The 27,028-nt window shown below is 46.4% G+C and overlaps 1 protein-coding gene across 1 annotated transcript; it reads left to right on the top strand.

Moving 5' to 3' along the window:
* The first annotated feature begins 10,175 nt into the window (after window positions 1–10,175).
* Window positions 10,176–15,250, top strand: LOC144153973 (uncharacterized). Its single transcript, XM_077685775.1, has 4 exons — window positions 10,176–10,747; window positions 11,628–11,904; window positions 14,702–14,921; window positions 15,150–15,250. Exons 1-4 carry the CDS (start codon window positions 10,656–10,658, stop codon window positions 15,233–15,235), a joined length of 675 nt encoding a protein of 224 aa, XP_077541901.1. The 5' UTR covers window positions 10,176–10,655; the 3' UTR covers window positions 15,236–15,250.
* The last annotated feature ends 11,778 nt before the right edge of the window (window positions 15,251–27,028 follow it).

The raw sequence follows: 27,028 nt of genomic DNA, 5'->3' as shown, positions 1-27,028 counted from the left end.
AGTGTTGCCAAACGCTGAAATTGGCCGCTAAACTGCTCAGCGAATACCACCGATACGGTGACTCGGCGCGGGAACTGTAACGAGGCGCCGTGCACATTGTATGTCAGTGCGGGCACTGCTTCTCCTCAGCTGGATGACACGGTTGGCAAACAGCAGTTCGCATTTTAAGGAACGCTATCGGCGAATTATATAAAAATCGGCGGATAGGCGGGAATCGATGTAAGGCGAAGATTTTAATGATCTTTACTTATGTCAGTGTGGGGTAATTGCATAATGGAGTTCAAGTAGCTCCTATTGAAGTCATCTTGCCATCGCAATGTTGCAATATCCAATTTGCTCAATCTCCCAGAGCAGATTCCATTTTTCACTGAGGCTGTGTTCCCGTTCACGTCACTGAGCCACTTCGATTGGTCATTCTGGAGCATTGTTGTGAGGGCGCCCTGGGGCCTCTTCGAGCCTTCGGCTTATCTACGCCACCGAGGCGGGTATATCGAGGCGGGTATATAATGCAGGTGACCCTTCAGGTGTAATATAGACGGGGATAACTTTCTGTGGCAATAGAGAGAAAGCTATGGAGGGAGAGGAGCTAACTGTTCCGTGTTACTGCGCCAAGGTAGTTCCCAATAAACTGGTTTCGGTTTCACTTTCGGCGTGACAGATGCGCATTTGATGCAATTCATTTCTTCGCATGAGCTCCGTGGTGTGTGAGCTGAGCCAGGATCGCCGAGAATTGAGGCATCTCGTTCCCCACGCTTGATTTGCTTGTAAGCCAACGCTTTGACTGGCGAACTCGGACCGACCGTGGACTACACCGCCCAACTCTGCACCGTTAAGAAGGGAAGTGAATTTTGTCAGCGCTGCAGTTTTTACAGCATCAACTGATTTCTAAACTCCTCTGGAGCTCAAAACTGGGCAGCACCACCAACATGTGCGGCGTACTTACATAGCGCGGGCGCGCTATAACCAAAGAGCAGCATACACACATGCTAACGCACACGCTCGCTCACGCGTGAAATCTGGCTACCCGAATGGATTGCGGATACAGCGGAGAGTCCCGGTTGCATCGAGTCTGGCTCGGGCGTACGCTTTGCAAACCATTTGCTTTGACAGCGAAGCTTCTTCAAATACCATGCGGAAAATGAAGTGGCGAGCTGCCGAAAGTCATCGATAAGCACACCATGTTTTTTTTTTCGGAAAGGGACCGTTGCGACGCCAGCGGCGAATGGCCAGCCAATTGTTTTTGTTGACCCACTTACATATGCGCAGGAAAAAGGCGTGGCTCGGCTTCGTAGCCTTTACTGCACTGCCACAGAAAGTTTTCCCCCAGTATAGTAACTAATTGGTGTTGTCGTTTGTGGTCCATCCCCTCGCAGGTGTGTGTTTTCTGTGCGCTATGTGTGCGTGGTCGTACCTCTAGGCGCAGAAACGGTGCGCATTTCGGGTGGTCCTGCTCGAGTTGAGCGGACATCCCCAATCCATAATGAATGTTTTTTTTCCTGCATTCCGCGCAATTCGAACGCAAAACGCGCAATAAAACCTAGCTAGCAGCGAGGATTACGATTCCCCGTTGAGAACCAAGGAGGCCCGAGATGACCCCAACGAAGTGACAAGAGAATGAAGAAGAATGTACTGCACACTTTCGGGTTGTTTCCAAGTTGAGCAGTTTGTTCCTTATAGCCCAGAGAGCCCCCTATCTTTCATCCAAGTTGACGTTGAAACAGTACAAGTGTGCAGTTTAAAGAAGACCTTGCTTCGGGTGACACATCCATTTGCTTCCCTCGTTTTAGCCCACCTTGTCCAGGCCAAGCACGGTATACAGCTCTATACTGTGGCCCGGGGAAGACTAAATCACATGCATCCGTCTATGCTTTTTTCCAGGGTTACATCGAAACACCCGCAACCGATGACAAAACAATTTCTTTAAACTAGCTCTAAATGCCGCCTGGCAGGCAAAGCTCTGGCATAGCAGACATTAGTCGAACTTGCATACACTGCACCGAAAATGGTCCTGGACATTGCGCAGCAACACAAATCGTTTTACGAGCTATTGCAGCCTGAAGCCATCATCACGGATTTGCCGAAACAAATTTGTTCTACTACTCCTCTCCCAAGTTGGCGTCCAGACAAAAATAGCAAATACGCGATGAATCTTCTGAACATTCAAACGTGAACAGTGCAGTACTTGCATCACGAGCCATTTATTTGCCCCAAAGAAAAAATTACTAGTCGTGGCTCTCACGAACACAGGCAGACCGGTTGCTTTAAATTTTTCTGCCATCCCCTCAGAGCTTGCACTTGCCGCGCCAGTAAGGCTCACCGTGGCCTCCGCGATTTGCTGCCGACCCTTACAAAAATGGTTATTGAGATTGAATTGAAAGTCAATTGACTTTACTCAGTACATTGTGTTGACAGTCAATTGACTTTGAATTGAAATTTTGTATTGAGTTCTCGTTGAAAATTGGCCGCCGCGTTTCAATTGAAACTCAACGCTGAGTTTCAATTGAAAGTCTATTGACTATAGTCAACATGTCTGTTGATTTCCAATTGACTTTCCGTTGACTCTCAATACACTTTTCCTGTTGAGTTCCTGTTGTGACGTGTCAATTGAAAGTCCATTGAGAAAAGTCTGTTGAGTTCCAGTTGAGTCTGTGTTGACTCTTTATTCATTCTCCTGTTGAGTTCCTGTTGAGAAATGTCAAATGAAAACCTATTGAGCATATTCAAGACAGCCCGTTTGATTTCCTGTTAGTTTTTTGTCAAGTTATTTCAACAATTGCATAATAAAATTCAGTTAACTGTACTAAATATATACTAAGTCTGCTTCAATATTGCAAAAACATTCTAAAAACTGTCGTCAAGGTGAATAAGCAGGCGAAATAGTGAGGTGTTGCATGGCAAAGCTTGCTTTATTGCTCACGAAAGCATCACGGGAGGGCTGGAGCCTCGCAGGGTCCACTTGCCTACTTGACTGTGTAGCCTGCAAAATACAAGAAACAGACTTGTTTGTTTGCACCAGTCAAGTACGAAATGATGATTGCATCCCTTCTCATTAAGCATGCTGGTTTAAGTACCTGGCTATTTTAAAAGTTACCTGGCTTGTATGTTTGGAAAGCAGGGAGATAGCAGTTCAACAAATGTATAAGCGTTCCTCAGATTTTAATGCCGTAAGCCAAGCTAGCCGCATCAATTAATTCTACAATTGGTAGGGAGTGGAATGCCTTTAGTTGAATGCCTTCCGCATTAAGGCGCCTGAAATCTACAGGAACGACTATGTTTCAACGCGGCAGGGAGCCAAAAAATCACCCGCATGGGTCCGTAATCGTGTCTTCCACATCTTTCAGGCTCAAAAGAAATCCAAAAAGGCCTATCAAGACTGGTTGAGCCACTACCTGACAGGAGAAACCCCAAACCTGTGCAAAAGCATACCTGTCAACCTGTGGATTTTGTTTTTTGAAATTTTAATGCTTGAAATCTCGTAAAACAAAATTAGAAAATTGTCAACTTGCATGAACTTGCTTACAAAGCTAGCCTTGATTAAAAAAAACTAGGGTCAGATGGTACTGTAATCTAAAGTTACTACATCAGGCAATCATCGCAAATGGCTTTATGAATGGATGAGCGCATAATACTTTGTGCTTACCGACTAGTGGAAAAAAATACATGAACCGTGATGGAAAAAAACGTGCCAAAAAGAACGTGACAGGAAAAATACATAACTTGAATTTCGCAGTCTTTTACACTCTTGTAACGCTGAAGTATGGTGTGTGCCTTGCAGTACGTTTACCAAACAAGTAGCACTAAGCAGCAGCTTAAAGGGATCATATGAGACATGGGTATATCCACATTTTTGCCTTCATCATAACAATGCCAGAGGGGTATACCAGTATAACAAGGCCGTCTAATGGCAGTTTACACACAAGGAGAACACGAAACAGTTTTGTTTGGTGAGGGGAAAAACATCAGTTTCTGTAAATGAGAAATAATTTAAAAGCTTGTATCCCTTTGCTTGGCGAGATTTTCTATACACTAGCAGCACTAAAACAGTATAGCGATACCATGCCGACCAATCATTTGGGTAACTAAGCCCTCGCGCAATGCCGGTGTAGCATCAGTCAGTGGCACGTCTGATGCCACATTCAGCCAAAATGTTATTCAGTGATTTTGCTATTACTCACACCACATTAAGCCCAACTTATTCAAAACTGCTCCGAGAAAGGCAGTCAGCAGGTTGTGATTAGAAGCAATGGCAAATTTCAATTTATGCTAGCAAGTCGAGCAAGTGCTTAAGTCAAAACTGGTATTCATCAGTTTGAAAGTTTGACGCCTGTGCATGTTCTAGCGCAAGCTGCCTAGCACCTGTGACAAAAATTGGCAAATGAGAAATTCACGGAAAGATACATGGAGAAAATTGGCACTTAGTGGTAAAAGACTAATATATGACAACAGTGTGCAGTCTGTTTCCAACTACTACTAACGCAGCAGGTTTTTTTCTGCATTGGTTTTAAAGCCAAAGTGTTTGCTTGCCTTTAGGGTGCCGAGGTAACACATCAGACTTGTGTAAAGATGTTTTGGGTTCAAACCCTACCTTCTGCGGATACAGTCTCTATTTTCCAAAAGCAATCAATGAATTTGTTATATTCTTGGGCATTAATTTTTTAGCTGGAATGAAGTACGGTTTAGGCCACATTTGTCACTGCTCTGCACTCAGGGAACGCTCTTTCTCCAAGCAATCATTCAAATTAATATGCAAATATATTGCTGGCTGCCAGCACTTTAGCTTGCAAGTATATTTTACCGCCATGTCTTCTAACTGGTTGAACACACTATCCTATTTGTGACGGGTAGATGTGCCTCTCAGCCTAGCGCTGTGAGGTGTGCTTGCATGGCGCAGTATTCGTGCGTCTGTTATTGATCCGACAGGCACTTGTTCGATTCAACCTCCTTCATTTTTTTTTTCATTTTCGTTAATTTCGTTTGTCAAACATTTTATTTATCTTCATCATGGTGTTCTTTCTTTTTTTATGACACTTCGTACTAGGTAATTCATGGCTGCTGCTCCGTTCTGTAGCGGCACTGCATCTGGGATTTTATTCATTCGTCAATTGCCTTCAAAGGTTTTGTTAGATCTTTAGCTTAAGATACATACAAATATAGAACACGCGAAAGCAATAAATCAGCGCGGAAGACAGTAAAACACTGATTGATGTCAAAATGCTGTGTGCCGGTACAATAGCCTCCCCCTTCAATTTGTTACACTTACGTACAGTATTTTTGAAAGGCTGAAGTGAAATCATACCCTTTAGGTCGATCTGGAGACGGCGGGAATAAAAACACTGTTCATATACCGACAAATAACCAAGTCGTGAGTATCGCCATTCAGGTAGGTCTGCACAACATTTGTCATGATGAAATGTACAGTGTGCGTCAGGCTTGTCTAGGGCAAGCGAGCGCACGGCTCCGGAGCGTGCTGGCGACATCTGCTGATAACTGCTGGGTTAGAGATAGCTTGCCATTGCGCGTGCGCGGATCTCGGACAGGGTCGGGCCGGTCGTCATTTCGCATGGGCCACTCTTATTTGCAGACGCCACCACCCACGAGGGGCACTGGTCTTCCCCAGTGCCAGCCATGAGCGGTGACAGGCCAGATAGACGCGCCGTTTGACGCGTTTATCGCAGGCAGTTACGTAATCGCATAAAGCAACGAGCGCCAATCTTCTGAATCTCAAGCGCACCAAACGGAAAGCACGCAACAAGAATTCACTGCAGGGCTTTCGGTCGAACCTGTTGTGCGATTACGTAAGTCCCTGGGGTGATAATGCACCGCGTCAAATTACGCACTGATCTCCGGCGTCACCACTCACGGCTGGCACGAAGAAAACAAGCACCCGTTGCGGGTGGTGGTGTCTCCAAATTTTAGAGGCCAAAGCTGAACGACGACCGGCTAGGGCCTGTCCGAGATCCACGCACGCGCAATGGCAAGCTATCTCTAGCCCAGCAGCTATCAGCAGATGTCGCCAGCATGCTCCGAAGCCGCGCGCTCGCTTGCCCTTGACAAGCCTGACGTGCACTGCACAGGAGCGCTCGGAAAGAATAAACTTACCTTATAACAACGTCGCTCCCAGCGGCGCTCCCAGCGTGGTGAATTTGACGGATTCCAAAGCGTTGCTAACAGGGAAGGTAACACCTCACTTCGCAAGCTTCTTCACCGTACGATCACAGCGCACAGACACAACACGGACACAAAGGATGTTCACCGGCGGTAGAAAAGCGCATACGATGACTTTTCCTTCAATAAATTCGATGTATCGCCAGCTGCACTGCAATGTCTGACCTTCGATGCTCGTTGAAAAGATTCGCACACGGCACATAAATCGTCAACAACACGAGCAAAGCTGTAAATTTGCACAGAACAGTGAGAACGACCGCACAGCATAGAGTTAATACTACTGACTCTAGAGGAAAAGCTGCCCGGCCAGCCCGTGCATTGAAACCGTGCTACACCCGGGCGCTGACATGATGCCACCCTCACAGCGTTGCCCGCTGCCTTTTCGCCTACTAGAGTTGGCGGCAGTAGTCGGTATTCACCTAGTAACCAACTCATTCCATCATGGCAGCCACCGTTGCTGTGAGTGCGCCGTGAAAACTTTGCTGTGCAGAAACGTTGTGTGAAGTTTTTCCTGTGGTAGGTAGCGAAATTTTGTGCCATGCTGCCGCGTCTGATGCAGTTTTGCATTCTCCGCAACTGAGAAGGCTAGCGCGTAGAATAGCGGGTACTTCGTACGCTCGGAGAGGTAGCTTTTGCGGGTGCGTCAGGCGAGTTCGGTCGTCGCTTCGGAGTTGAGCGGACGTGTTTTTTCGTGCTCTTGTGCTTCGGAGGGGCTTCATTTCGGCGGCCCGTTGCAAGGGGCCGTTGGACGTCGCCCGGCTTTCGCTCTGCTGGTGTGGGCGGTCGAGTGCCAGCTCCCGCCCCCCCCAGTACTCGTGTTTCCATAGCGGTCGGGACCGCCGCAGACTTCGCTCTTCGTCGCCCCATGCTCGTCTCCGCGCTTCACTGTTCCCTTCGAGGTTTCTCGTCTCCCGGACGCAGCATTACGCCAGCCAACAGTGTTCGTGGTGTGTTGTGTGCGACGGAATCGACCACAGTGGAACTACTCTTCTCTACTCCTTCCTCACCTTTTTAATCTTTACTTTACTTTCTCCTATCCTATTTCCCCAACTATTCCCGCTTCCGGACTGTGTTAAATGCAGCTGAGCTCCCATGAGAGCTTAATAATACCCCCAGTCCATTTATTTTCCTGCTTCCTTTAAAAAGAAATCACTTCCCCCTGATTGCTTTTTCCCCCCTGATTTTTTTTCCTGGTGGCTTCCCCTGTATTCGCGCATGCGCTGTTTCTGTATATATCATTTTGTGTGTGCTAAAAGAGTTCAGTTGATATGCAGCGCTAGTCCTGTGTAGTCTTTTATTTGTTGTCCCGTCTGTACAGCGCTATTTTAACATGTTTCACACGCCTCCTCCCCCCCCCCCCCTGTATGCCTCAGCTGATTGTTTTCGCAATCTATTGAGTTTCTCTTTACAACTACTTGCTTTTCTAGCGAATGGAAGTTCAAACTGGACAAAGCTTCCAAGAAATGCTTGTAAATGGAAATCGTATTTGTGACTGCACTTTATGCTAAACAAACACGCTTTCTGTGCCTGTGCCTGTCTACGAGGCCTCTGCAGCACGCGTGTCAACTTTTTTCTCCAGTTGAAATGCTTTTAGGTAGTGGCCCTTGCATTAGCTTAGATTCAATAACCGTGAAATACCCAAGCCTAATGTTACTAAGTTATGTGCATCAAGAAACTCTCTCAAGAGATTTTCCGTTTTTCCAGGTACCCTTACAAAAATGGGTTCTGAATTTCTGTTGACGTTTCATTGAGTTCTCATTGATTCAACGGAAAATCAACAGAAACTCAATGTTCATTGAGTTTACACATTGAGAACACAACGAAATTTTCGTTGTGGTCCGCACAATGATTTTTCTATTGTGGAGTTCTTGTTGAATTTTTGTTGTATTTTCAGTGACTCATGGTGATTATTTGTGAAACTCAATGTTCATTGAGTTTACACATTGAGAACACAACGGAATTTTCGTTGTGGTCCGCACAATGATTTTTCTATTGTGGAGTTCTTGTTGACTTTTTGTTGTATTTTCAGTGACTCATGGTGATTATTTGTGAAACTCAATGTTCATTGAGTTTACACATTGAGAACACAACGGAATTTTCGTTGTGGTCCGCACAATGATTTCTCTATTGTGGAGTTCTTGTTGACTTTTTGTTGTATTTTCAGTGACTCATGGTGATTATTTGTGGGCAAGTCATCAGCAACTGATGCCAAATACTATCTGCATGCTTCTTCGACATGGACAGCCACGTGCACTAAAACTTTAATACCCACTGTCCTGGATGTATGAGCCTAATTAGGCAGCATCTTAGCATATTTTTGTGCAGTGTGAGTGTATTAAATAAGTTGCATTTTTCAAGGAAGTTGCATTTTGTACAGGTAGCCAGCTTTCACAATGCAACTCTCAGCGCTTTCTTGTACATATGGCAACATATCCATACGACATGCATGATATCATAACGATTTCGAGATGTCTTCAATATCACAAAGATTTCAACGAAAATCACATAACTTTTACGGCATGTTGTCGACACCTTATGAATTCAACGACATTTCGTTGTCCTCAACATCATGAAGGTCCAATATCGCAAAGATTTCAACGACTTGTCGAATAAGTATAACGACATGTCTTTAATGATAAGGACTTCTACTAGATGTCGATATACTGCAAGATTATAAAGGTCTGATATCGTAAAGAGTCAAACAACATGTCGAAGATCAACAACATGTTCATGATATAAAGATTTCAACGATGAGTCCTAGACGTTCTGCAACATGTCTTCAAGGTATTCTTACAACATGTCACATATCGCACAAATCAGCGCGTCATGTCTGATGCTTTGTGTAACATCTCGCAGACAATATATGTTCTGCCTTGTCAGCATTGGAAGCATACAAAGTACAAGATACAGCACAAGGTAAAGTACAGTACAAACTCTGATAACTTGCACTTTCAGTGTGATCGAACAAAATTCAAATTCTTGTTTATACTGTTGTTTTATCAATGTTTCTAGAGTGCATATTTCAATTTCAGCCATTCAGTTAACCCATAAAATTCACTTGTCCATACTACAAAATATCCGCTGCTTCACCATTAGCTAAAAATTTGTCTCCAGATATCATTAAACAGCAGCGTCTATATCGGGTATAGACGCTAGACGAAAACGTTTGCGTTCTGATTTTTCCCTTCTAGACGGACGATAGCATAACGACAACGATGTCAAGATATGCTTTGACTCATACTACGGCAAGCACAATCGTTTGTTGCTGAAGCCTCGGTTGCTCTTCGTCAACAACAAACTGAATCGGCCGGACAGTTTTTTTCGATTGCGTGTTTCCATTTCTGCGCAGGCCGGCGGGGGCGGCCCATGTTACATCTTTTTCGCTCGTCGCTGCCGCCCACAGTACCTGTTTGCTGCACTTATTACGTCGCCGCCACCACATGATTCGGTCTCTTTAATATTGCCTTGCATTATCCCCAACTTGTTACAAACTCAGAGGTTTTCGCTGCTGTATGCGCCTGACATGCCAGGAGTGACATCGCTTGTAGTTTTAGCGCGATGTTGCTTGTCTGCAAGATCGGTGCGTGACAAACAAGCGTTACCAACGCCACAACGGCCACAATTCCAACGGCGCATGCCATTTCCTTCGTGGCTACCGTGGCTTGCGAAGAAAAGATCGCGGGTGACCTGCGATAGCTTTGCTTGAGTCAAATAAGGGAGCTCCGGCTCAATCGCTCGGAGTACTAACAATGTGACCTCGTCTGCAAGATCGGTGCGTGAGAAACAAGCGTTAGAACTGCCAGAATTCCAAAAATGCAGCATTGACTAGACACAAACGACAATTTTCATTGCCGGCTTACGTAGTTATACAATCATTTTAGACATTGGCTGAAGTCCCGCCTGTATGGCCGAGTGGTTACGTCTTCGATTACTGTTTTGAGGGTCCGTAGTTCGAATCCTCGTCGGATGTTTCTTTTTTTTTTTTTCTTTATGAAGGTTTTATTACCTCTTCTTTTTTAAAACCATAGTAAGCGCCTGTTCCTTGCTTTCAATCACACCGACGTTTGCCACCCTCTTCCTAAACCCAAAGTAGTTCGTTTTCTCGCACCTCCTCTGTAGAGAAACCCGCCGTGAAAACAAAACCAAAACTAACTTTAAAACCTTTACAATTTAAGTATATATGTCAGTTAGTTTACTGTTATTCGCTTTTGCGTTTAAAAACCTCAAATTCAAGTTATAAACACTTTTAATACTTTAAAAGCAGGAAGTTAATTACCAATAACACAATTTTCGTCAAACACAGAAATGCTGCTATTGCAGTCTGGCAACTATCACTCCCTTTTTGTGTGTTTGTTTATGGAGTTGGTTTTGTGCGGAGTGGTAGCTGGGGCGATTTGTTCAGTTTTATCTATTTCAAGCTTAAATCATAGTTATAAAAGCTTTATAGGGTGACGATCATCGCCTCAACGATCATCGCGCGTCAAAGGTGGATGACATTGCGTCCGAACAAAGTGTCGGTGTCCTTGAAGGGCAAGACGAGCGTGAAGAAGGATTTTAGGCGGGAAACGTCGTTTCTGCTGGGGTGAGTACGCATTTTTTTGTTTTTCTGTTCTTGTTCGGAACGAGTTCTGGTGCTTATGGGTCAGTTATTCGGTAGACCCCCATCTCATTTGCTCTCAGAGCCTATGCGATATAGCATACTTGTTTGGCGCCTTGGATTTACCAGTCTACCGTTTCCGCAGCCGTCAGCATCAATTTACGCTGAAGCTAGACCTTTGTTGCGATGCTCGCGCTGTAGAACGCGGCAGCTAATTATTTGACATCACGCAAGGCTCTTAAACACCGGGGCGTTTGTTTGTTATGTGTCTCTCAAACAGTGCCTTTGCGGCGACTGTTAATTCCGTGCAGTGCGCTTCGCAGCTATTACGCTCGCGAGACCGGCTGCCGCCGTCGCGACCCGTCTCGTGGTCTTCGGGCCGCGATATGCGTCGTGGTATGCGTGCCGTACTCGTGAAGCTCACATTCACATACGTGGAAATTGAAGGTGAAATGCGCGCGCGTGGTCTCGCAGGGGCGCCTGCCCACTCAACTCTATTTATATTGGAGAATCGAACTTGCAAAGGCAAGCTAGGCATTGAAATGGAGGAGCCTCAACTAGTACACACCAGTTCCGATTGAAAGCTAGCGATGCATATGGGCTGCTAGCAAGCGTTCCATGCAAATTAGCATAGCAGTGAGCTTTGCATATATCAGGCATACCCCACTCACAGAACCTGCGTGCCTAATAAATACATTACTCTGACCTAAATTTCAGTTTGGGTGTTGCGGGAATGTTCTTATTAGGGCCTTGGAGGTTACTCATTAACGATTAATAATCTGCTTAATGTAAGCATTCGTGGTTTGTGTGTGCTTTTCTTGTATTTCATCAAGTGCCACCACACTCACAGATTATGCACTTTCAGGTGCTGCTGCTGGCTGTCCGGGTTGGCTGGCTGGCTTTCAGTCCAGTTTCAAAGGCTTTGCCAGGGCCCTCCGTGGCCAACTGACACTGCACCTGCTGTACCCAAGTACTGCCTGGCCTTTCCTTGGTGCTGGGTACGCTTTGCCGCCAGGAATAGTCAATCCTTCATCCATCATCTGGCCGCTTGGACCACCCGTTCAGAAGCCAGCGCATTTGCTCAACGCATCGGTCCAGGCACCGCTGCCACATCAGTGCACCCACTGATTATGTACTTTCAGGTTAGTTATTTCATGTTGGAACCTGTCATAATGTATACCTGTTAGCAGTGCTCTAGCCCCTGGTTATTTGAAAGTTTCATGAAGCAGTGTTGTGCATTTTGAGTGTGTCATTGCTTAGCAGGGATATTGAAGCGAATCTGGGGCCAATGGCTAAAGTGCAAGAATAGAAATTGAACTGACTTTGAAGCAAGTATCCGTATGTAATCAAGCCAAGCAAACATTTAGGATTTTCGATATGGTTTTGAATTTGCAATACAGACTGGTGTGGAGCTACTTTCCATTTTAAGTAAGCTTACAATATTATCTACTTCAGATCATACTGTTATTAATCACACTATACCGAAAAGTACATACCGCAGTCTGTAGATTTTGTCGGCACTTTTTTCGCAGTCTCTCATGACAGGCACTATTCTCAGTGATTGGAGGATAGCCGAGGTAGCACCAGTCTTTAAATCAGGGACGGTACTTCACCATTAAATTTTCCTAACAAGCACCATACGCAGGGAACATTTCATCCACTCTCAAGTTGCTAATTATTTATAATATCACATTCGAATATCAGCACGGTTTTCACAAGGGTTACTTGAGAATTTTTCGCGTACCCAAGCTGCAGCATAAGTGTCTGATTGATTTTCGATGGCTTCCCGTCGATGAAACGGACCAAACATACCTCCAAAGAACAGAAACGTGCGATAAGGATTGAGCATGAGGGTGATTAAACAGCGCTTCCAAAAGCAGCGTACCACCGGGCTCATTCTGGCAAATTTGCCAGGCTCTAAGTCTGCGATTTAGCGCAACGACCCATTTACGGTGACACTCAAGCGACGCAGGAAATTTGTGCAGCCAATAGACTCCGCACATGCAGACACTTGTTTTGTCATGGTGCACTTCGCACGGTTCTTGCATGAGCACTTTGTGCTTACGCTGATTGTTGGTGCAGCCAGTAACGACGTAATCACGCCTGCCCGGACAAGTAGCTTCTGAACATCGCCAAGTAAAAGGCAATGATGGCAATTTTCCCAGAATTCCGAAAATAAACATCAATTGAGGATAAAAAGGTCAGGCGTCCTGCTGGCAGGACGAAACGTGGCCTCACAGGCAATGCCTGTCAGGACAAAGTGGTGTGGACTGGCCCGCCACCTTAGTGGGTTAGGAACAGAATTGATGGGCGAACGGGACACCTCTTGGAAGAATTAAACGTTCTCCTTAGGCACTGCTAAACTTGTTGCTGCTGAAATGCCAAACAAATGACACCGATTTTCGATGCCGTTCGGTGCGTCTGATATTCACGCATGGCACGGAGCAACAGCGTGGGACTCAGCGTCGTCTGCTCGCCCCGCAGTCCGAAAGAATTGGTGGCGCCCAGTGCAGGATGGAAATTGTTGTCTATCATGTCTGCTATAAAATATGCCCATGTGGTTGAGATTTCGGCGCATGTAAAGATGCGCAGGTTGTCAAAATTAATACGGAGCCCTCTACTATGGCTCACCTCACAGTCTGTGTAGCGTTGGTGCATTAAACCCGAGAATCAATCAATTATAATTTATGCTTCATCTACATTGAAAAGAAAACACTTGAAAATCTTTGTCCCCCAGGTAGAATCTCTGTCACCGCCACTGTATGTAATTTTATTGCACTCCTACCTCGCAGTCGTTTCCACCCAGATCCTGTGCATAATCGCTCAGCATTGGAAGCTCAGGCGGAGGATGGTCATGCGCTCAACATACCAGAACACTGTCACTAGAGCACCTCTCAAACTCTCGTACTCCTCAAGAAGTGCGCAGCATGCCTGGGGGGGCACAGTAAAAACAGTGCCTCTTATCACACGCCACCACCACATGAAATATCGTTGCAGCTTTAAGTGCATAAATTTTCCTTATTCGAGCCACAGTCATTTGAAGCAATGAAAAAAAAATAAGGCAATCAGCGCGCGGAGATGACACAGACAGTGCAAAATTACCTTATCTGAGCCGCTGTCCGCACCTGTCCAATTGTCACGCTGTGCTAGCATTCATCGTGCAGCCTGCTTCGTGTCTGTGGTTGTAGGAGGCGTGAACAGCGCAGTGCGGAATTTCGAACCAAAAACAATGCTGGGTATCCCTTACGACAAGGCATTCGCAAACCCACAATCCTGCAGAAAGAACACCAGCCACACAAAAGTTCCTGCTAGCACCACGCCGCAAACCACATTTCGCGTATGACCCTCGTGCACTGCTAGCCAATGAAAAAATGAAGGAGCAAATTGGCCTAGTTGTAACTAGGGTTCACTCTTTTCAATTTAAATAATTTAAAAAATCAATAACAGTCTGCTCATTTTATTTTGCTGAATCGGGTGCTAAAAAAAGGTCAGTTTTTTATGGATAGTTGCATGAGTCAGGGCAAGGCATCGTACTGCCTACTTTGTGTGCATTACAGCCATCTGACTATTTTAGCCACATAACCTTTCATCCAGATTGACCTAACAGCACCCAAATGGTTTTTTTGGCCTTTCTACCACAAAGCAATACACCCACGGTGTACTGCAGTGGGCACTTGGCAAACACTTTAATGAATTCTTGAAACGCTTGTTTAAACAAGCCGAAAGCATGTTGAGGTATGCATGTTCACCCATAAAAACTAAAAATATACATTTAAATTAAATCTATTCGAAAAGAATTTTTAGTGGATCAATGCCAAAATCTGTAAATGAATTACCGTAATATTCTGAGAAATTGTTCATGGGTACTCAAACTCTTCATTGTCTCGATCCTGGAGTTCATGTTGGTTCAACTGTTTCGGTTTTATTTTCTGCTCGCAGGTTGACATTGGGGGCGGTGTGCTAATTGAGAAGGGGTACCTGGATCAGCTGGTGCATGCGTGTGCGAGTGGCCCTGGCAAATTTGCCAGGGCTCTTTTGCGCCATGTCTTCACTCCGGAGGAGCTCAAGGGGAAAACTCTCTTTGGAGGGAAAGGCAAAGCCCAGGGCGACACTCCTACAAAGCCAGGGTTGGACCCCGTGCGGGTGAAGGCTGTGGTCGGTGAGTGCACATGATTTGCATTTAGAGTGCCAAGAACAAAGCTGTCATCTTTGTCAACTTGTAGCTAATCACCCGTTTTTCTTCATGTGCACAGTGAGATCAGTGCATCCCTTTTATGCTTTTTGGGAAAGTGTCTATTTTTGCACACTTTTATTACTAATTCTGAGAACTTGCTGAACACGTTTTCATTTTTTATAGTAAATCATAAATTCATTCTATCTCTTGCAGGCTACACGGGCCAGAAGTTTCCAGGTGTGAGCGCCGGTTACATAAAAAATAACCTATCATCGCTTTTGAATCGGGAAATAAAGTAAAAAGTGCACGCTGAACACCTTGTTTTTCTTTTTGCATGTCGGCATGAGGCAGAATTTTTAGTCACATGACATGCACTACTGCCACACCATAAACTCGTGTATTGGTGGTGCGATAAAATGTAGATTCTTGTTCAACCTACAATGATCGCAAAAACCTTTGAAAGAAATCGCAGCAGAAACACATTGAGCATTCGTGTAAAACTCAACAACATATCAACAGAAACGCATGGGGCACTCGTAAAAATCTCAACAAAATATCAACAGAAACGCATGCGGCACTCGTAAAAATCTCAACAAAATATCAACAGAAACACATTGGGCACTCATAAAAACCTCGACAAAATATCAATACGAAATTCAGTGGAGACTCAACGGAAAGGCAACAGAAACTCAATGGGAATTCGACGTAAGAAATTCAACGGAAAATCAATGAAACCACGGTGGCCACTTTTCCTGAAAAACTCAACAAATCCTCAACACAATCTCAACAGAAATTCTTTGGATACTCAACAATGTTTGTTGAGTGAATTCAACAAAATTTCTTATGAAACTCAACAATCATTTTTGTAAGGGTACGCTTAGAAGATTTGTCATTGATTGTACGCTTGGGGACGTCACACAAGGTACATGATTAATGTTGTCAGGTTACATTAGGTCGCAATAATTCTATTTAATAGCAGCTTAAACAAAATCTCGACAAAAGCAAACCAGAGACTAGAAGATGTCATTTAGAACGCGCATTTCCATTCTGGGTTTGTGGAACTATAGCTTTCAGTACTTCCAACCACAACGAAAGTAGTGCAAGTGTTCATTAGTCGCTGCAGGGCTCTTTACCTTTTAAAATTTCATTTCATGCCCCCTCTCCCAGAATAAAGAAAGAGGAAAATTGTGTGAGGAACTAACTATTTCCAGCAAAGCTATGGCAGGTTTAAAGCCAATAAACAGACAGGGTTAAAACCCAAAAACCTTTTTGAAGAAAAAACAATTTCATGATAAAAACCTAAGCACTGGAGCAGACGAGAAGAACGAAATAAACAAATACAAGCAGAGGCAGCATAAAAGAGCAAAAAATGAACAAAGCAAATGCAATTCTACGAGGCAAATAGTCACGAAAGCTTCCACGAAGGAGCAGACACTTCAGGAGAAATTTTAAAAAATTAGAAATTATGTACCCTATTTACATTATGTACACAGAAAATCAGACATATTTCAGTGGTTTTAGACAAGATGGAGCTGAAGTAGCCAAATCAGTTCTTGCCTTGAAGAAACAGATTGCAGTGATTAAGAGAGAAAAACAGAAACAGGTGCTGTAGGGGTGTTACCAGCATGCAGTATCCTTCATTTGCCAATTTTGTCATTTTGCCTGCTTCTTTTATGCCTATCTTTTTTCGCCCATGGGGCTGTCTTTGTACTGGCCATTTCCACGCCATGTTTTTTTTTCTCCCGAATTTTTTATCCTCTATTTTATTCCAGTCCTTTCCTTTCCTTTCAAGTTTCCTGTTCCCATTTCCGCATGTAGCACAGCCAGCTGGACAGTTCTTCTTCTCCTTTCCTTGGTTAACCTCCCTAGCTTTCTTCTACAGTTTCTTCCTTTCTTTGAAGTCGCACATTAGATCATCTTAGCCTTGCTCTTACCATCACAAACTTCCCTAGAGGTCTGGTGGTATTACTGGTGGTGAAATAAAATTTGTTGGATAAGAATTGCTTGTACATATGACCCTCTTGCTTTTTCTGTGTTTATTTTTGCTTCTGATACACGGACTGATGGCATTGCAATGGCCCATTATTTTTGATGAAAATAATAACGCTGATGACCACAATCTGAATGAGCATTAGCCAGAACTTTCATAATAAGCTACAGCATTACTGGAACTCAGCTTCGGTAATGCAACTTCGTCATCATCCTTGTTGCTGTGAGCACGCTGGAATGGAAGCGTGGAAATTCTACAAGGTCTGGTGTGGCACGTTTGTGGCCACCGATTTGATGTTGGCATAAATGAGAAGGCTGTGCTACACATATCGAATTCCTTCGTTCTATCGCGTATGGCATTTGCATATCGCATTCCTTCCTTTTATCTAGTGTATACAGCTGAAGAACGTCTCCAGATGGCCCTGGCTGAACCGATACGTGCAGATGTAACTGTCGCAAATAATAAAATTGAGAGTTCAATTTATTGTCGGCTTTCTTACTGACTGCCATATGCAATGCACATTAAGTGTCTGAATACTCTATATTAGCGATTGATAGTCTCATGCTAGGCAGTCTGATTCACCTGCTATAGTTATGTTTGGCAGCTGGTTCAAAATTAACCACTGTGATTGAACTAATGAGCGGCAATAACAATTTATAGGTGCACTCAAATTAATTTACTTTTCAAGCGAGACGTATATCCTTCGTCGACTTCGCCTTGCACAAAATACATGACGGTCCCATCGCGACCCAAGAAAGCGCATATGTGTGTTACCTCAACATGCTTTCTAGGCGGTTTCTGTTGACAGACAGATTTCCGGCCGAACCCGCAGGCATTTCAGGCAAAACCGCCTGCAGGCGGGGTGGTCCTGATAATTGGGCGGGAACAGAAGTGGCCGTTTCCGTTCATTGGCGAAGGCACCCAGGGAAGGACAGAATAATTTTTCTTAACGCCCCACCACACGGGTGCCCATCTCACATGAACGAAGTTTACTCAAAAATCTGACGAAGACACCTAGAGCCGGCACTTTGGCGCACAACGTGAAAGTCGCTTGCGCAACCCTTCACGAGCTCTACGGCGTGATGGTGCGGGTGGACTGGGTCCCGGGGCATGCGGGCAGCATCGGAAACGGCGCCGCCCATGACGCGGCGAGCGAGCTGTTACGTTTCCGCTCGTCCCCCCTTGACGCAGTCCCTCAGGCCTCGCTGCTCTTTGACCCGGACGAGGAACGCGAGCGGATGAAGGTGCAAGCCAAACGAGAACTGAGGGCGAAGGTGCCGCACAATCCCCACCCACTTCCCAACGGGCTTCCGCGCGGTGCGGAAGTGCTAATTTACAAGGCTAGGACAGGTGCTGCACTTACGGAAGATGTTCTGGCCAAGTGGCGAGCACACACTGCATCCAAAAGAGCTCGTGGCGGTGACCCACAAGTGGACATCACCGATCAGAACGAGGAGGGCGACCAGGCAGCCACTGCGACGTGCTGCACGTGCAGTACCGGTGCCTCTCCAACGTTAAGGCACCTACTGTGGGACTGCCCCGGCCTTTCGCCGCTGAGGAACAGGCACAAGGGCGCCGGCGTTACATCATTGGAAGAATGGACAACCCCGCCCCCTCACTTGGACGCCGCGAGCACGATCCTTTCTTTGTGGGAGTTCGTGCGAGCGGCAGACCTGACCGGACGACTCTGACGGCCGCCCCACTCCCTTTCCCTTCTCCCCTCTTCCCCAACTAGGCTACCAAGCCCCCCCCGTATCGTTAATAAAGTTTCATTCATTCAAGTTTACTCCTACCCCACCTCCTCGGTGCAGGTATATACATGGGCCATATGAGAGCAGAGGTGCAAGTATACGTAATTAAACAACGTCGCTGATCCGCCGAATTTAAGAAATGTGTCATGCAAAGCATCAAATATATTCTCGAAAATTTCAGATTGCGTGTTTCAGCGATCGAAGGAGCATGCACCAATCGCACACACCCATACAGGAGATTTCTGCACCTACATTGGGGATTACCTTTCGGCTTCGCCTTGTCCTCCTCTAGAAAACCACCTTATCGTGCAAATAAAGTCACCATTATTATTATTAGTTGGCGGTTGTTTTATCTCTGACTCAAGTAAAACACCGTTCAGTGAAAGTATAACAGCACCCGTAAACAAGAGCCTAGTTATACGCTTGGTATGGAAAAATGGTTCGTACATTTGTTTGTTTTTAATTTACGAATCATATACGATTAAAAGGAGCCGATCTGCCCAGCAATGTCTCGCGTAACATGATATGACCGGCTGACGGCGAGTTCAAATCGGCAGCAGCCACTACGGACAAGTAGAGAAGGTGTCCTTGAAGATAGGCGGCGGCGGCTTTATTCCGTATCGTCGGCAGTCTTCGCAAGCTTGTCTTCGCAAGCAACGAAGTGACACAGCAGACACTAAGGCGTGTTAGAGTGAACCTTTGTAAATTAGGCCCACACGACTGACGCTCCTCACAATATACCGAAACTGAATTTGGCGCCTCAGCCCGACGTCTTCTTTTTGCTTATACTTTCATTTATTTTTGTTCGTCAAGCATGAATACTTCAAGAAAACTAATAAAAAGCACACAAACTCGTAAAAAAACTCAGTTATTGCCATAAAAGTTGCCTAATTTTAGCTTAGGGCCCTAAATTTGTGCCTCATTTTCAAAAAAAATTGTTAGCCATATCTTCAACTACTGATCTGGCAACTACAGCGTGGCATCATGGCGGCATCCGTGTTTAGACACATTTTTGAGCCAGCTTTACCCGCCTGCCGCACAGCGTTCGTGCCCGCACTGCCCGCACATCCGGGACTGCGAACAAGCGACTTTGGCTTGGCTTCGAGTCGGTTTGCGATGGCTATGCCACGGCTACGCATTCTTGTGAAAAATTGAGCGTGAAAACATTGACACAAGATATTTAAAAAAACCGACGGCGGCTTGTGAGTCCTATGTTAATATTTACGATCATTGTTTATAGAATTATTACCAACCCGTCGAGCAGCAGTAATATTATTTTGCATATAACCGAACTCCGCCGAGGTCGCGATGTTGGCTGTTAGCGCCACTGGCGGCAGTGGCAACTCAGCGTACTAGACATTCGCGGGGAATCTCGGAGGCCATGTCGCGACAGCGCGGTCACTTTAGCTTAGCGTGGGAGGATGCCAGAGGAACCAGAAGAACTGGTTATCCGCGGGTGTGGAGGTGGCATAGACGTAGAGTTTCTGAGAAACTCTATGGGAGGTGGATGGTACGTCTTTTGTGTCCGGGCGCCCGCGCCCTTCCAAGTTCCCCGCCACGGCGAATGGCAGCAGAACAGAGAATCCTTCGAAACAACTTTGAAGTTCGTGGTCTGCTTGCGGGCGCAGGATATTTGCGAGGCGCTTGTGTTTGAGAAACATTCCGCGGACGCGTTGACATCTTTAAAATACTTTTGTTAGCGAGAGAGCGGTTCGGAGTGTAACAAGCGGCACGCCAGCTCACTAATTTGTTCGGTTTCTCTATTTTGTTTTCTTTTTTTGTAGTGACGTGCAGCAGTGTCAGGCTCGTTCTTTCTTTTTGTGTCCCTGTGCAGTAGAGATGAGTTGTTAATCAGAGCTTCAGTTTGTCTTTCTTCTCTTTTTTCTTCGTTTGTTCGTTTAGTTCGTGTGAGCGGGGGCGCCTTGTGAATGTCTCTTCCGCTTACGAGTACAGATTTCTTTTGCCGTGAAATAACTGTTTTCACCTGTTTTAATAGAACATAGATGCGCGTTTGCTCCGTGTGGGATTCTCTGTATTCCACACTGCAGTTCTACAGTTGTTATCGTAGACAGTTCACGGTATCCTCAAGGAAAGTTATGTATGCGAGGGATATTGATTTGTTTGAGTACGAAATTTAAGGCGCCGACGCTACACTGGCGATAAGGCCCGCAGCAGTGGAGGGCCCCGGATTCACAGCCCGAGCCCGGGGTCTTAACGTGCGCCTAAATCTCGAACACATTGGCGTTTTCGCTTTTTGCCTCCAAGAGAAAAGCGGTCTCCGCGATGGGGAACTGAACTCGCGTCCTTGAGCTCAGACCACGGCGGGGTGTAGTTCTGGCTACCCTAATGAAGTTCACGAGTGAACGACGATGAGGCCAAGCTTGCGTTCGCTTGATTTGAAGGCTTGTTTTAAAAGTTCGCTGTATACAAAAATTTAATTGTTCTTTTTTCGACGTGCAGTCCGCAGTCCACGTCCACACCAACGTTTTGCTATTTTTTTTCTGAGTTTGTATAGGCACATTTTCGTTACTGGAATATTCTTTCGCGTTTGGGTTTGTGAGATAAGTATTCATTTCTGCAAAACAGCGCTGTTATTATCGTGCCTCCACAGAAAAACACTGAATCATCGCACTGGGATGCGATGTCACATATGACTTTTGTAGATGTAGCAGATGAAATGACTTTTTAAATCTACCTCCTTCCCCCCGCCCCCCGTAACACAACGTATCACAGCATTGTATGTGTGAAAAGAGGTAGGAGGAGTTATGACTTTTTTTTTTGTCCCCAGAACTGGGACCCGAGATGTGTAGCCCCCCCCCCGCCTTTCTGTTTTTTCCCGGCCGAGATATGCATGCTTCATGATTCCGCACCAACCTTTCCGGAAGACTGACTTCGAATATCTCCACTGCCGCTAAAGCGCCCCAAAGCGGAACCTTAGCAGTACTGGAGATTGCTCACCCATTATGTCAATGTGTGCTAAGGTATAAAGAAGAAAATCAGCTGCTATAGCAAGGAAACGTTTCCGCGGGAGTCACGTGCCAGAAGAGATGAGTCACTGGGGTTTCGTCAATGTTTATTTCATCCATTGTTTTGTGCAAACCATGTTGCGGCAGTATTTGAGGAAATGCATTCAAAAATTGTCCATTACAGTTGATTTCCCCACTTAGCAGGTATAATTATTATTTGTGCAAAGATATGCTGCTGGTAAAGGCTACTGGATTACCCTACCGAGTTTCATCAGTGTTGAAAATTAAGCGCGAACCATAAAACATGGAAAAGAAAGACGGACACCGGTATAATTTTCAACAATGTATGTTCACCAACTAGTTCGACTCTCAATCCTACTTAGTTTTGTCAGTAGAAACTCTATTGAGTTTCAATTAAAGGAAGTCATTTGACATTCTGTTGAGGTTTGTCTATTGAAACCTTGTTGACTTTTTATTGACTACACTCAATAGAAATGTCAATGTAAAATAAAAAAGCATAAAAGTAACCTAGTAGTCTTAATTCCGTAGACACAGTGGGCAGCGCTGAAAAAAATAACCCTTCAAAGTGTATGTTTGAGCCTGATGAGTTTTGTCCATTGGTTCTCCAAAGAGTTTCAATTGACTGGTGTCAATTGGTTTTGTGTTGCGTTTTCTCAATAAAAATCCTTTTGAGTTTGTACTGACACATCTCAATAGCCAATTGAGTTTGAATTAAGTTTCTGTTGATTCAATAAAAACTCAACAGGAAAAGAACTGAAACTCAAAATCCATTTTTGTAAGGGGACGGCGCGCCGTTGCTAGCCGATCGTGGAGGCCACGGGCTCACTGTTTCATTTCATTTCATTTCATTTATTGAAGCCTTAAGGGCCCGGAGGCATTACATAAGGCGGGGGCAAACAATATGTGAGGGACTCTTCGTCACGCAAATGGCCGGAACAAGGAAGAAAAGACGAAGAAAGGGAACAAAAAACATCGCTCAGAAAGGAAACAAGCAAGCAGAAAAATATTCAAAATCATAGACTACAAATAAAAGAGCAATATACATAAGTAATAAGCATCGATCGGAATGCATGGGTCACTAAAAGTTTGTTACAAACATGGTTCAACTAGCAAGTCATTTTAACAAAAACCATTTAGGTGAAATGCACTGCTAGTTTCTCGCGAAAAGTCGTGTGGTCAGCGGACGAAACGATACGGTCGGGCAGGGTATTCCACAGGGTTATTGCATGAGGGAAAAAAGGATCTTTCATCGATGATGTGCGGCACTGAATGTGTGCGATTGGTTTGCTATGGTTGAGGCGCGGCGAGATTCTGGGCGGGGGTTGAAGTCGAGGGTGCGTGGCTAGTGGGTGATAGTAGAACGAGTGAAGCAAGCAGAGACGCGAGATGATTCGACTGTCGCGATAATATTCCGCTGGGTCTGCTAAATACTTTACCGGGGTAGTGACCCGAGTTGCATTAGCAAAACTCGCTGGCGTTGATGGTCATTCACCGTGGCGAAAGCCCAGGCACTCTCCCCAGTTCCCAATTACAACACTCCCTGTGGCCACGCCAAATTGCTCCACTGTCGTCAACATGACGCGCCAACATGACGCTTTCTTTCTTTGTACGAACAACAGCAATTTAATCACCATAGGCGAACCTTTGTCTCCGACAGTTTAAATTCGCCGATTTTTTTATTGGTGATACTTAGGCACATAGCCTCAATAAGGAGTTTTAGTATACCATTACCATGTTTACGTTACTAGTAAGTACACCGTGATTGCAGGAGCCGACTGCGCATGCGCCATTAGGTAGTTTTAGCATATCATTACCGTGTTTGCGTTACCGTTTACCGGAGCCAGAGTTTCCGTTTACCGCTGAAAACGGTAGGACACGTTTTAGTGCTCCGTTTGCCGTTTTCGTGTGCCGGCCGCCGTGGCGAAGGTAGCGACATCTCATGAATTAGTCTCAAAGCAAATCACACATAATTTTGTTGCTCATATCTATTTGCATTCGTTTAAAGTAACCTGAATATTTCACTTTTCGGGTGAAGAATTCACACTAGCTGTAGTTGTTTTGGGAATACTGTGGCCATCACCTCTAGAGCTTTAAAAAGAAAAAGTGCTGGTGGCGCCATCAACTGAGTAGAGTTAGAATCAAAATGGAATTCGCCCCCGCGCTAAATAATTAGTCAAGAAATGAGTAAAATCTGTCTTAGTAATTACTCAATAACCTACACTACCTTGCCCAGCACAATTTCGGAGGCCTAAAAGCACTTTGCGAGCTCAGAAACTTGTCTGAACTATTTGAGGTGGGGAAGGCTTACCACGAGTTGGGACGGCCATTTTGCTCGCCGGCCTTAGAAAAATGGTCGTTTGTCGCTTCCCTGGTCATTATTTAACAAGAAACACGTAATAATCAGCATCAAGTAAGATTACTTTTATCGGCTGTACCAAGAATAAAGCGCCCAGCGCACTGCATTTGCTGTAATCAATACGCGACGGTGCACTTCGTCTCCTCAGGAAGCTCGCTGGCGACGGTAAAGCCTGTGCCGGTAAGTTACCGTTCACGGTGACTCTCGCGCATGCGCAGTCGACTCCCGATAATACGGTAAATGGTAACGTAAACACGGTAATGCTATGCTAAAACTCTTTGTTAGAGAGTTTTAGCATAGCGTTAAAGTGTTTACGTTACCGTTTACCGTGTTTGCGGGAGTCGACTGCGCAGCGCGAGAGTTACCGCGAACGGTAACTTACCGGCACAGGCCTCACCGTCACCAGCGGCTTCCGGTAACACGGTAAACGGTAGCGCAAACACGGTAACGATATGCTAAAACTGCCTATTGTTAGTTACCGTGAACGGTAACTTACCATTCACGGTTTTACCATGGCCACCGAGCACCCTGTGCCGGCGACCTGTACCCACGCGTCTTGATTACAGAAAATGCATTGGGCTGGGCGCTGGGTACTTGGTACAGCCGGTAAAAGTTATCTTATAGTCGGTGACAGCTTAACTCTTGTGGTCTCTCTACCTCACAATATGCTTAAACCTAGCATTGCACAAGGCATGCCCTAATGCATACTGCGAGGAACCACCGTGGGTTCAAGCTAACTGAGCACGCTCACGATACTGAAATGCCGTCGCAACACCTCAACACCGCCTCTATTGCGCCGCTGGAGTAGGGGCGACAAAGGAATATGCCCAGGGTACGGAGGGAAGACGTTTATTTTACACCAACGTCCCAATTACATAATTTACAGTAGCGGTACGCACTTCCCTTTAGGTGATAGGGGCGATGGTGCGCCACGCGCAAGTGTGCGCGCGTCGTCAGCGCAGAGCCAGTGCGCTCTTCGGTCAGGGCAAAATCCGGGGCGCGGCGCAACCGTTGTGCGCGCATCGCCGTGCTGGCCAGATCGGCTCGCAACAGCGAGGAAGACGCGGTCCATTCGCTCACATGCGCGTACAGCACGGCGTGTTCGTCGAGTGGCAGGTACAGCCTGACTACATGCAAGCGTAGGGACAACAGGAACAGCCTAAGGCACGGGCCGGCAGCCGGGAGGGCTGGTGGGCTTTCGCTGGCGCAACAGAGTTGCAGCCGGCTGGTAAAGAAAGCGTCACATACCTTCGGCCAACGCCTTCGGCGTCCTGGAAGCGTCTCTCCGAACAGACCCCCGCGCAGGGCGCGCGTTCGTGTCCCGGCGAGAGGGTGGTTCGGGAATCGTTCATACGGACCAATTAGGTGAGGTTAGCTCCACTACCAGGGCGGACCACTTGCTGCGCGACAGTGTTTTATCGCCGCAACGGTCGCTGCAGCCTTCACCTCCCGCGAGAGTTTGAGAAGACGGCTCGGTTCTAGAGAGTGGTGCCGAGACGAGCCGGAATTTCGAGGAGAGAGGGGAAAGGCGCCGCGCAATGGCTCGGGCGCCAGTATCCCCACACTCCACTCTCCTTAAATTCCCTCGCCAGTCTGAGAACAGTTGACCGGCCATCGGCCAGGCATGAAAAAGACGGCGAAGAGTAGAAAAGAATGCATGCACAGGGAGGTCTCAGTCCCCATCCCATACAAAAGATTTACAAACTACACTATCAACACTACCCCCCTCCAGCACGAATGATACATACAGGAGAACTACACGCGACGCTGAACTACATAATACATAGTAATCGGTTCCACATGCATACACAAAATGAAGCTATTGAAATATACAATGATTACAATGAACACGGCACTATAATGATAACAACATTGGTAATAATATATACATGCAGTGCGATACTATGGTACGTATGGTTACAAAAAGAAAGGAGCAGGCACTACAACTAGAAAGGAATTAGGGCAGGCCAGCAGACACAGGCATGCTACAAAGTACGCTAAACTGCTACGAAAATTACATTATGTGCAAAAATGCCGACGAGTCCGTTACGCGGGTCTCGCCAATGTCCGGCAATTGGGAGCACAAAAGGTTCTCGGTGAAACGTCCAGAAGGCGAAATAATGGCTCGGAGTGCGGGAACAAGCTCACCCCTATGTTGACACAGCAGCGGGCCCGTACCGACGCAGGGGTAAGCAGGCTTGTATGAACCCGCGTCCCGACGGCAGGGCGACAGCGCCCACCTTCTGAGGCCAGTGACGACTTGTGACGAGAGGTGCTGGCAAGCAGGGGACGTGGCTTGAACAGTACGCCGGCAGGTATGATGACTACGATGGCGCTGCTCAGGTGTGGGCCTCGCGGGGCACTCGATGGTTGCCCCGCCAAGGGGTTACCTGCGGTGGTGGTCGCCGCTGCTCTGCGTGAGCGAGGCAGCAGCCGCACGACAGTTGTTGAGCCCTGGTACCCATGACGCATGGTGCGGTTCCGATGACACCGCCATATTGTCCGCAACTGGCGAGGGCACCTATGCCGCAACTCGCAACTTGCCGCCAGTCCCGCCGTCGTCGTTGCAGGGCAGCCCGGCCACGTTCGCCTGCTGAAGGCGGTGCGCAAGGGGTACATGCCGTTCATCCCCGAGTCAGCACAGCTGTCCAGGGCCCGGTCAAGCTCACGACGCGGGAACCCTTCCCCCATCCGTCGGTTTCTGTGCCCGCGGACCCTTAACCACACTGGCGAGGCACCACATGACGGAGGGCCCACCGGGCGAAGCAGAAGCCACTCGCGGAATGCACCGTTGCGTTCGCTGAATCTGGCAGAAGCGCACACCACACGCACTCACGAACCTCACAACATGCGCGCCACAGTGTTCGTGCCACCGGGGCCAAGTTCCTTCGCCACAACGCGGTGCGCCCCACTCGTAGCGCGCCCGCCCGCGTTTTCAAGGAAAGCACCACCTCCCGTTGGCATTGAGTATATGGTCCCCCAAAGTCTGGCCTGCTCTCCCAACTTCA

Source organism: Haemaphysalis longicornis, unplaced genomic scaffold, assembly GCF_048455015.1.
Source record: "Haemaphysalis longicornis isolate Haplotype H1 unplaced genomic scaffold, Haemaphysalis longicornis Haplotype H1 scaffold_9, whole genome shotgun sequence".
NCBI lineage: Eukaryota > Metazoa > Arthropoda > Arachnida > Ixodida > Ixodidae > Haemaphysalis > Haemaphysalis longicornis.
Note: the sequence above shows the minus strand (reverse complement) of the source record. Positions and strands in the feature narration are given on the sequence as shown.

Coding starts and splice junctions, on each gene's coding strand:
- LOC144153973 (XM_077685775.1), top strand. CDS start 10,656: ATGACATTGCGTCCGAACAAAGTGTCGGTGTCCTTGAAGGGCAAGACG. Junction 10,748..11,627: donor GAAACGTCGTTTCTGCTGGG/GTGAGTACGCAT, acceptor ATGCACTTTCAG/GTGCTGCTGCTGGCTGTCCG. Junction 11,905..14,701: donor CACTGATTATGTACTTTCAG/GTTAGTTATTTC, acceptor TTCTGCTCGCAG/GTTGACATTGGGGGCGGTGT.